Source organism: Carassius carassius, chromosome 2 (genome assembly GCF_963082965.1).
Source record: "Carassius carassius chromosome 2, fCarCar2.1, whole genome shotgun sequence".
In the NCBI taxonomy this organism is placed as follows: Eukaryota; Metazoa; Chordata; class Actinopteri; order Cypriniformes; family Cyprinidae; genus Carassius; species Carassius carassius.
In genome coordinates, this window is record NC_081756.1 from 13,083,495 (window position 1) to 13,095,895 (window position 12,401).

At 38.6% G+C, this 12,401-nt stretch overlaps 1 protein-coding gene across 3 annotated transcripts in view; it reads right to left on the reverse strand.

The window, feature by feature from the left end:
• Positions 1-12,401, reverse strand: part of LOC132103278 (neuroligin-2-like) — a 203,882-nt gene that overhangs the window by 108,152 nt on the left and 83,329 nt on the right. For all 3 annotated transcript variants that reach the window (XM_059508268.1, XM_059508251.1, XM_059508259.1), the window contains one exon: positions 8,026-8,826. In XM_059508268.1, coding sequence (XP_059364251.1) covers positions 8,026-8,497 — 472 coding nt within the window. In that variant the 5' untranslated portion in view covers positions 8,498-8,826. The remainder of the gene's footprint in view (positions 1-8,025; positions 8,827-12,401) is intronic.

The following is a 12,401-nucleotide window of genomic DNA, read 5'->3' on the forward strand; positions in this document are numbered from 1 at the left end:
TTGAAAAACTGGTGCTGGCCCACCTGAAGGACATCACTGGACCCTTGATGGATCCTCTTCAGTTTGCCTACAGAGCAAACAGGTCTGTGGACGATGCAGTAAACATTGGACTGCATTATGTTCTGCAACACCTAGACAGACCGGGGACTTATGTGAGGATCTTGTTTGTGGACTTCAGCTCGGCCTTTAACACGATCATCCCAAACCTCCTCCTGCCCAAACTAACTCAGCTCTCCGTGCCCACCTTCGTCTGTCAGTGGATCAACAGCTTCCTGACAGACAGACAGCAGCTAGTGAGGCTGGGATAATACACATCCAGCACCCGTGCAATCAGCACCGGAGCTCACCAGGGCTGTGTACTCTCCCCACTGCTCTTCTCCCTGTACACCAACGATTGCACATCTAAGGACCACTCTGTCAAGCTCCTGAAGTTTGCAGACGACACCACACTCATCGGCCTTATTCTGGATGGTGACGAGTCTGCTTACAGACAGGAGGTTAAAGAGCTGGCTGTCTGGTGCACTCTCAACAACCTGGAGCTTAAAACGCTGGGAAGTTGGGAAGTCGTGGCCTAATGGTTAGAGAGTCGGACTCTCAATCGAAAGGTTGTGAGTTCGAGTCCCGGGCCGGCAGGAATTGTAGGTGGGGGGAGTGCATGTACAGTTCTCTCTCCACCTTCAATACCATGACTTAGGTGCCCTTGAGCAAAGCATCGAACCCCCAACTGCTCCCCGGGCGCCGCAGCATAAATGGCTGCCCACTGCTCCGGGTGTGTGTTCACTGCTCTGTGTGTGTGTTCACTGCTCTGTGTGTGTGCACTTCGGATGGGTTAAATGCAGAGCACAAATTCTGAGTATGGGTCACCATACTTGGCTGAATGTCACGTCACTTTTTTTTCTTTCTCAAAACAGTGGAGATGATCGTGGACTTCAGGAGAAACCCCCCTGCACTCCCCCCACTCACCATCATGAACAGCACTGTGACTGCAGTGGAGTCATTCAGGTTCCTGGGCACCACTATCTCTCAGGACCTGAAGTGGGACATTCACATTGACTCCATTGTGAAAAAGGCCCAGCAGAGGTTGTACTTCCTTCGCCAGCTGAGGAAGTTTAACCTGCCACAGGAGCTGCTGAAACAGTTCTTTTCCACCGTCATCAAATCCATCCTCTGCACTTCAGTAACTGTCTGGTTCAGCTCAGCTTCAAAATCTGACCTCAGAAGACTACAGAGGGTAGTCCGGACTGCTGAGCGAATCATCGGTTTAACCCTCCCATCTATTCAAGAACTGTACTTATCCAGAGTGAGCAAAAGGGCTGGCAAAATCACTCTGGACCCCTCACATCCAGCACACTCCCTCTTTGAACAGTTGCCATCTGGTTGACGCTACAGAGCACTGAGCACCAGAACGACCAGACACAGGAAAAGTTTCTTCCCTCAGGCAATCCATCTAATGAACAATTGATAAAAACTGTGGAACACACTACACTATTTATATTTATATATACATACACTTATTTATCTAACACACATACTTAGCGTACACTTAAATTTTTTGCACATAATATACCTGTACATACATAATGCTTATTTTTTTTTACATTTTTTATTCCATTTTGTGTTTTTTGTTCTGTCACTGTCATTATGTTGCACTGCGGAGCTTCTGTCATGAAAACAAATTCCTCGTAAGTGTGAACATACCTGGCAATAAAGCTCATTCTGATTCTGATTCTGATGAATGTGTGTTGGGAGCCTGCCACATCACACACTTGCTGTAATGTTGGCAGACAAGGTTGGTAACACACGTTCCTCTCACAATATATTGTTTTACAGATCATGCAGCATGTATAAGTAGATCTGCACCCCGGCGCAATTAGCGCTCTGAGCATAGCTTGTTTTCCTATAGCAAACTATAAAATATTTTCTATAAAAACATTAATGTCCTGGCAGTGACAAATTGCTTTTATATTTAATTTAATTACTTTAATGTTATATATTTGTGTGTGTGTGTGTTATTTCTAAGTTATTTAGTGTATAATGTTTGATGGTATGATGTCACACCATGAAGTGTTCCATGGTAGTTTTACAAAACATTGTACACTCCATATTGAAAATGTTTCATGTGTTTTCAAGCGATTTATACTTTGTGATTATCTAAACAGTGTACAGCATAATGTAGGAGCTTATCGTTATGTGAGTGTTAGTTCCTTTTATATTTTACAAGTGATGTGTACGTGGGTAATATAATAAAGTACTTATGATGCATTGTTTCCTTTGTATATTATTCCCACTGCCATGTTGTACCATATTTTGTCGTATTGGTTGTGTAGTACTTTTTGAGTATTTTATTACAGCAAAGTGTTGCATTGCAGAATTTATTTATTTGTTTATTTGTGTCATTATTTTCCTTTTGTATTTTTTGACAGCTATATTTTTATACATGCAAGCATGTAGTGCATCAGAGAGATAATTATATACTGAATAATGACCTTAGAGATTTAATTGTATCACTGGCTACTAGTTAGTATTTATTTATTTATTTATTTAAAATCTGTTTTATTTCTTCATCTTTTACAGTCCTTTTTTTTGTGAAAGCTGTGAGCAGGAACTCCACGTTTTTGAGAAAACAGTTTAGAAAGAATCATCATCACTCTTGAAAATAGTAAAAGAATAAACTACAAAGTGAACCCGATAAATGTGTTCCTGGTGGTTAATCAGAATCATGTAAACAAGCCTTTGAATACCTATTAAACATTTAATTCCACAAACCTTGCAAACTTCAGCAAATGCAGCTCTTAGGTGCACATTATTTCCTGTATAAAAACACATGTACACATGTCCATGACTATCATAATAGGACTAAAGAGTCAAGAAGCTGCTATCTAAAGTATAAATGATTATTTTTTAGATTTTTGAATAAAAGTTCATTTTATTAATTTTATTTGTTTAGCCATTAGTGTAAATACTGTCCTCCCTTTGACATCTGTAGCAATTAGAAGATCCTGAAAAACAGCTTCTTTAGAGACCCGATCTATACGTGTTTATTAATGGAGTACTTTCTGTAAAAGTCCCAGAAGTGAGTGGAATCTATAGGAAGCTCATTTCCATCAATTGCCTGCAACTGTACAAACACCTCCAATGACAACTGGTGTCAAACCAATTAGCTTGTTGGCTTGTGAAGAGAGTTTCTGTGTGGGGCAAAGAGGAGGAGAAAGAAAGAATGGTACGAACCAGCACAATAAGCCATCTGCACATCGACACACTACATCAATAATTCACACACATTCACACACACACACACACACACACACACACACACACACACACACACACACACACACACACACACACACACACACACACACACACATATGTACACATATATACACACACCTAATAACTTTCTCTCAAGTAGTTCTCTCTTCTGTGTCTATAAATAGTGTGTGTGGCAGAGCTGTTGCTAATTCCTTCATTGAGAGTCTAGTGGTACCGCACAAGGAAACACACACACACGCTCACACGGCTCTGACGTGCTGCCTGACAGCTACACGCAGGAAGAGCTGAGGGGTTGCCAAGGCGACCCCTTCCCCTGCCAAATCTTCATTCTGTGTCAGCGTTATTTATCCATACATATCGGCTCTCATCTCGTTCCCCCACCATTTTCCTTCTCTTTCTCTGCATCGTTCTTGTTATAATGTTTATTTTATTTTAATACTCTTGCTTATTCAGTCTCACTTTGCTGTATATTCACTCTTGCACTTTACATCTTTATTACTCACGACTCGTCTTATTCTCATTCTTGTGTCCATCAGCTGTTATCTCATTCTTTTAATTATGAGTATTTTTTATTCTCTTGAGCTGACAGCCGTGTAGACACATTCATTAACACACACTTCCTTCCCAAAATCTCATGACACAGCAATCTAACAATATAACAGTTCTGCTCTGGGATTTAAACACTCTCTCACACACACAAACACACACGCACACGCACGCACGCACACACACACACACACACACACACACACACACACACACACACACACACACACACACACACAAAATTTCAAGTAAGCCTGCACACAATTCTCAGCTGGAAAGTCACCAATTTGTTCTCATTACCTTCCACTAAAAACTCTAAGCTGAGAAACTGACCTTAGCTTATTCCATTGGTTTGACCTTGCTGCAAAACTGAAGCCTTCCTTTGGTTTTCATTTAGTGAAAGAAAAAAGCACTGTAGAAAAGAACATGCTACAGCATGGGAGAGAAGGCGAAATTATTCTTTTCCTTCTAATCATTCATTTGGTCATAATATAACAATGTTGTCTTCGTGCTAAAAGCCCACTGACTCTACTAATCCTTTTTCAATTCAAAAATCTCAAACACTCCAGCAGTAGCCTGTAAAGTTAAAGAATACCTGTTTTGTTGTCGTACATCTGAGATTTGTTTGCGTGATTCTTGAATTCTAATACTTCAAAGGGCCCACAATGGTCCATCTATATTCAGAATACCTCAGAGCTCCAAGGAGCTAATTAAAAAACGCCCTCTACACCAACACTCAGGTGCTCTCTGAAGCAGTTTTGATTTCCCTCCCATAGAAAACAATAGTGCTGTTCAAATGTCATCTTTTGTTCAAGTGTTCCCTCATTTCTTTCCTCCATTTCTCATTTGTACCTCCTTGGCCTTTGGGGTACTTCAATATATGGTATGTTATTGTAGCTCCTCGAGGCAGAATCATATTATGTCTTCACTGCTTAGCTTTGTGTAAAACCAATCTATTCAGATTTTACCTGCTTGTTGATTTATTGACAAAATGTATATATTTTAAATTAAAACAATGCGATTCTGTATGAAATTCTGTAGGCTCTGTTTTCTCTCTTGGTCAAATCGGTCTGACAGAGAAGAGGGAGTGGACATGCCTGTGACACTATCAGGTGTGCTGCAGAGTGCACAGTCATACTAAAACCAACCCATCAGTCCTGCTCACACATGCATCTGATTTTCCATCCGCCTCCAGCCTTCAATCAACTCCCACAGGGTCCTGCTACTTTCTCCCAGACCACCGGACAAGAGAAACAGAAAAGCAATTTGGGCATCCAAAAACAAGAAACAGGCTTTAAAAAAATAAAAATAAAAATAATAATAACAATAATAGTAATAATAGGCTCAAAAAAAAGAGAGAAGTAGAAAAACTTAAGAAGTTAAATGGCATATTTAAAAGTTTGGGATTATTATTATTATTTTTATTTTTAAATCAAATTAATACTTTTATTAAGCAAGGACACATTCAATTGATCAAAAAAGACCGTAAATAGTTTTTACACTGCTGCAAAGCATTTGTTTCAAATAAATTCTGCTCTTTTAAACATTTTATCAATCAAATAATCCTTCAAAATACATCACTGTTTCAAAACACATATTAAGCATCATAACTATTTAATTTCTTGAGCAGCAAATCAGCCTATTAAAATGATTTATGAAGGATCATGCTGACACTGAAGACTGGACTAATGACTGCTGAAAATTCAACTGTGCAATCACAGGAATAACTAGCATTTTAAAATAAGAACATTTCAAATCGTTATTTTAAACCGCTATAAGCCTAATAATTCATCATATTTTTGCTGTGTTTCTCATCAAAATAAATGCATTGGTGAACTTAAAAAATGCTATAACAGATGTCAGAAGAACAAGAACAAAGGGAGACAAATAATGAGGCTATACTGCTGTATAAGTTGCCTGGGGCAGTTTGGGGCCAAGATGATCCCCAAAAACAGTATAGTAACTGATGCAGTAACTTTCATCTCCTGTCCACCCACTCTTCCAACTCTCACATGGATCAAACGCAGCACAGCATGATCTGAACGTATATAGAGTAGTCATGTAAAGCTTAATCATACTCTAAATTCATGAATGACTCCACCATTTGGAGCAGATAAGGATGCATTGAATAATGTATTTTGTTCTTAATAGTGACGCTGATGCAAAGGACTGCAAGCTGGCTCCGGAGAGACTGAGTGTATTAAAGGGAATTTGGGGATTTGGGAAAATGGTAACTGGCACATGTAGGAATCTAGGAATTGGCAGATTTGCAGAGGGCTTTGTGAAAGAAAAATGGCGAAGAGAAAGAGATAATGTGCTATGAAAATGAGTGTTGGAAGACAAAACGAGAGTGAGAAGTAGAAAGGGAAGGAAGGAAAAGAGACACATTGCTGATGGTGTCAAAAAACAAAAAAACAAGACTGGCATCTTTGCTGTGAACAAACACTCACACGACTATGCAGATGTTCAGTCTGAGTGCCATGTGCTTATGCTGATGTGCTATGAGGCATCATACAGCACACATTGGCATGTATAGTGCAAATACTGAGGTAATGAGTTTGATAACTTTTTTTCTCATTAACACAGGTTGCAAATTACAAAGCACTCTTTCATTATAAAAAGAATTGCTTAAACAAGACAATTACCATTGTATACACAAATCACCTACACTGGCTGCCAAAAAGAGGTAAAAGCTGAGAGTAAAGGGCTCTGAGATTGCTAATTACTGCTGATGTCAATAATTTGTTTCTCTGGGCAACTTAGCGGCTGGAACCTTAATTGCGAGAGAAAAACACCTCTTCGCAAATCAGTTCTTTCCATCCTCTGAGATCTGTCCACTTTGCTCTCTCAAAAGAAAATAAAAAGACAAAGAAAAAGACAAATGTTGAGGGATTTTACCTCAGTATAAAAAGCCAGTCACTTATTTGGTTTGTTAACTCTCCGTAAATTTACTGCAATTTGTCGTAAATTAACGTCTTATACTGGTAATGGTAAGTAATTTCCCAGAACACTTCAGTCTTTCCAGCTGGCCTCACATTTTAAGTGAATCATAGGGTAAACTATTCCTGACAAGTCCTGATCCTGAATGCAGTGGACTGATCATAACTAGGAGAAGGCAAGGACATGTCCTTAGTCAAGGTCTGGTAAAGCTGCACTGAAGTTCAAAGGCATATCATTTTCACTTGTATGGTGCTCTGTAGTGTTACAGTGGTAGTCCAGTCGATGAAATGAAAATGATATCATGGTTTACTAACCTTCATGTCATTCCATACTTGTATGGCTTTCTTTCTTCTGCAGAACACACACAAAAATGATAGTCTGAATAATATTTCAACTGTTCCTGTCCATACAGTGAAAGTCAGTGGGGTCCAGAACAACAATTGACCCCACTGACTTGCATTATATGCACAAAACAAAACAGTGTTTAAAATATATTTTGTGTTCCACAGAAGAAAGTCAGTCATACAGGTTTGGAACAACAGTAAAATAATGAGTAAATGACAACAATTTGAATTTTTGGGAGAACTGTCTCCAAGTTTCTACTACTATGCAGCGCTGTAGGCATGTAAAAACGCATGTGTATAGGTTCCATTACTCTATAGATTTCAGCACTTGGGTTTCAGAATAAAATCACCATTCATTTTCTCCATAGGGGAATTGATTTTTAACGATAACTTATAAACCTTTAAAGACAGACCTACTGTGATCTATGAGGTTGCTAAATGAATTAATTACCTGATTCTGCAAAACAATCCCTACCTATCAGAGAATCTAAACAAACAGATTTCACCAAAATAACTGATTAGCACCTGCCCACTCCCATGAGGCATGCGAATGGTGTAGGGTGAGTCTCCCTATTTGTATATATTCGTAATATTTGTATATAGTGCATATTTTGCAAAAACATAAAAAGCTAATTTATTTCACAATGCCTATTGGTGCTATACTTCCTTCCCTTATTAAAGACTTGTCTTTTTGTCTGATTTTCAAATACTTTTTGCTTTACATCAAAGATTGTAATGTTTTGATTTACCTCATAGGTGGTTGTTTTAGCTCATGACTTATAACTCTTAAACTTCTTCAAAATCCTTATTAGAAAATACTTCCTGAACCAAGGCTGCTGAAAAAGTGGATGGGCACTGTTGCACTCTACTCCCCGTATTAGATATAACCATAACGCTTTGCCTTGTTGTCTTAGACACTCACCATCCTCTGTGGGCACATAGATGTTGAGGTAGAGACAGTCTTCGCTCTGATTCTGAATGTAGGTGGCGGCCACGTCTAAGTTATCGGTAAACCACACAGGCAGCATGATCTCGGGCAAAACACCATGCACATTCTGTGGGCAAACAGGGGCGAACTGTGTAGCGTTCCGCACTTCCTGCCAGGACCCAGGAGCTTCAGGTGGCTGAAAACGACGGTCTCCGATCGGCACCGTGGCATAGGGGACGCCAAGGTACTGTTCCACAGGACCCAAAATCTCGTTGTTAAGCTCTTTTTTAATCCCGCGCAACTTGCCGTAGTTTGTGGTGACGGTGGGATATTTAGCGCCCGGATCAATGCGTTGACATGATGTCAAGGTGATCCACAGTGCCAACCAGAGGACTGTACTTGCATGGATGGCCTCCGAATTGCGGGCATGGCCCAAGTCACGTTTACAGGCATGGGGCAGATACATCTTGTTTTCTCCTTGTTCACTTCGCTGGTTTATTGACCTATGCTTTGCTTTTTCATTGGTGAAGGACAAAGGAAATTAAAACTATTATAACAAAATAGGAAAAAGTGATCCTGCTGGTTTGTTTTGGTCTTTGTTTTGGAGCAAGAGGGAGGACAGGAGTGGGGGGACTGTGGAAGGGTTGGGGTGGATGAGGGGCAGAGGTTGTGCTCAGCCTTGGTGGGTTATCGTGGTAATGCCGAAGTAAGTAAAGAAGAAAATCTGTTACGTTCCATCTCCCTCAGCCGTCCTCATGGGGTCAGTTAAAGAGGTCACGCAGATGATTGCAGATCCTGTCAAGAACAGCAAAAAGGGTAAGGGTTAGTGACTAAAAGTTAATTTATGAGTTGCTACCCTTTGCACGCACATACTGTATCAACCACATGGATTTCTACCAAGTTGAATGATGCAACCTGGATTAAAGGGGTAGTCCACATAAAGATTTGAAAATCATTTACGAACCCTGATGTCATTCCAAACCTATTTTCCTCCGCAGAACACAATAGAAGATATTTTGAAGATTGTCTCAGTGTTTTTGTGTCTATCCAATGAAAGTTAATGGTTATCTTGGACCCCACTGTTTTACATAGTTCAGGTGTGGTCATATTTACAGTACCATTGTTCAACAACATCTCATGAAATTAAGTAATTTCAACAGAAATTAGTGTAATTGCGAGCTTTGTGTGTGAGCGAAAAGTTCTCCAAGCAGATTTTGCTTGCTAGCTGCTTGGTTTGAAAGTGACTGCTATGTGAGCAATAATTCATACATCACTATACTATTAACAATAGGCAATGAAGCTTCATTTGCCTCTGAAGTTTGCTAATGTGACCACACATGAAGTCCAAAAGCAGTTGCAACGTTCTTCAAAATACCTGCTTTTGTCTTTTCCTTTCTACTCATTTTTAGGCAAACTATCCTATCCTAGGCATCTTGCTCACACTGGTGATAAGGATTTCCAGGAGGTTTTAAATTACAATCTTTTAGTTTTTAGCCCAGATCTTTAATGACAAGGCTAGACAGCATTTGAGAAAGAAAGAAGTGAAACTCCTATAACATTTCCCATCAAACATTAATGGTTTTCAGTGTGGTTTTATATGTAGCTTAATAATTCAATGACTCAGCATTTATAGTACCTCCTGTAGTGTTCTATGTCTAAACATTGGAGAAAAGCAATACTGCAGGCAAATGACAGCTCAGACAACTCGTTCAGGGCATTATGAGGAGCATAAACACAATAAGATAGAGACAGGGAGCAGCGATGCAAAAAGGGAAACATCTTGAAACACCCACACAAAGAGCCTCTATCAGTCAGTTGTGACTAACAAACTAAAAATAGATGTTTTAGCTCTCACATCCTGAATGAAATCATCTGTGCGGATATGAAGTCTAATTAAGAAACGGCACATTTCGCCGTGAATGCATCTTTTGTATTTTAAAGCCTCTAATCGCCTGAGAGAGCTGATTGATGCTTTAAAACTTTAATGTTCGTTTCACATAGTGTTAGCATTTAGCCAAGAGCGCTTAGCTCAGACACTTAAGCATTTTAATGGTTAGCTAAAACAGAGAAGAGAGAGATTTATGTGATGTGAATGGTTCTAACGTGGATTTAGATTTGAAGTCCGGGCAAGATGGAGGCCAAAAGGTCAAGCATAAGCAATGAACTTTAAAACAAATGGAGAAAGAAGCATTACATGTCAACTCCTGAGATGACAGGAATGTCACATATATAACAACACTGAAGGACACAAATAGGTGCAGACCAGAGACATTATAAAAGGTAGGAGGAGAAACAGAAAAATCATAACACTCAATATGGCTGCTGTACTATAGACTTCATTATAGAGTTCATGCTTACATATAATTAGCTGAGGTATGGTATGCATATTTGGCGTGCTGTCCGGGGAAGGCCTCCGAGCTAGGGAATGGCCTGAACCTAGAGTACCCCCCATTCCCTGTCTATTTACAAAGTGAACTCGAAGTGAGAAGATGGGGTGGAGGAGGGATGCTGATAAACCGTCAATGGATAGAGGTAAGTCAGTGATATTTATACTATGGTATTAATTACACTGTAAAAAATTGTGCCGTTAAATAACAGTAATTCACCCCTGCTGCCAGTAAAGTACTGTTAATTTACAGCTCTCAACCATTAATTTACCACTCTTAAGTTTTTTCACAGTATTTTACCGTAAATTCTACCATGGAAATTAACTCCACTCCTACTGCTTCAAACAGTTCGAGTTTAAAAACTAGCATTCCTACGATGTTAGTACTATGAACTTCTTTCATTTGAGTCCACTGAGAAGGAATATTTCTTAATATAAAACTGCAAACACTTAATGTGTAATAGTAAAGTAACTAAATGCATGACTTTTACTCAAATCACTGCAGCTCACACGTATGTGCTGAAATACTTAACACAGAGATCACCACTGTATCAAGAGAATCCAAATTTACTGTCTTTATATAAAACAGCAAAAAATCAGAATTCGTGGCTCATCATTGACTGAAGCACAGGCTCTACTCTCCAGCACAATGGTGAACAACAAAACTACATTAAACTAACAGATCTCTCTTGTGCAAACACACATTAATACAGTTGAGTTCAGTATTTACTCTCATTATCAGTGTATGACTTTGCATATTTTTTTTAAGGATGTTCACAAATATTTTAGTTAAATTAACTTTTTTTTTCATTTGGTAAATCTGACATTTACATTTTACAGTATATTACTGTTTTTCCTTGACTTAACGGCAACAAACTGTAGAAAAACACTTTTTTTGCTGGCAACCATAAATTTACGGCAACAAACTGTAGAAAAACTGTTATTTACTGGCAGCAGGGGTGCCAGTAAATAACTGTTTTTCTACAGTTTGTTTCCTGTAAATTAATTACAGTTTATTACTGTTAAATTATGTTTCATGCTGTTTTTTCTTCATCTTAAATCTTTAACCCTTTAAACCCCACAACAAAATCCTCAGTTTTAAATGAACATGTATAATGTGTACACACTACAGAGTGTTTGAGTAACACTGAATTAGTGGAGTTAATGAGATAATTCTGTGATTAATTGATAATTGAGCATGTTGAACACCTGAGCAGTGTTGAACACCTGCTATTTAAATACAGAATCACTAAAGGAAAGAAAAACACAAGAACTACAAATGACTTCAGCCACAGCCTTGAATTTATCAAATCTCTCAAGATCTGATTAAACAACCCCTAAACAGCTTCACCAGATTCACATTACTAACCAGACTGACTTTATTTATGTCAGATGTCTACAGAAGATCTTATTGAGAGTTAAATATGTTTAGGTGTTTTTTTCACTACCATGATGGAGATCATTGTTTACTTTAGTTGGGCTCTTGAATGTGACGTTTCAACAACTAAGGTTTTTTTTTTTTAATATGCTGTAACAATGCATCTTTGGAACTTGTTATAGCAAAAAAAACAAGAACAAACACTATTATTTCTGATTCAATCCTGTGTCCCTTCTCTTATTGAATATTGATACTACAGCAAAATAAGAAACACTGCTGAGCCTTAAGTTATGAAAGACTGTTAAGAAAATTTTACTCATTAAAAAAAACCTTTGCTGAAATTTAGACAGAAACATCAAGAATCAGCATATGAAATACAACAATGGTGACAATCCACAAAATAAATAAACAGATAAGTTCTGAACTTTACAAAACATGCTACTAAAACTTAAAACAAAAGCAAAATTATAAGCACGTAAGAATTCAAGAAAATAAGGGAACAATTCAGGGGCATAATTTATTCATGCCGCAATGCATGCTGGGAGTCATGGATGAGTTTTATCCTGTGCTGGTACCCAGCATGCATTGCATCATGAACCTTTTGAT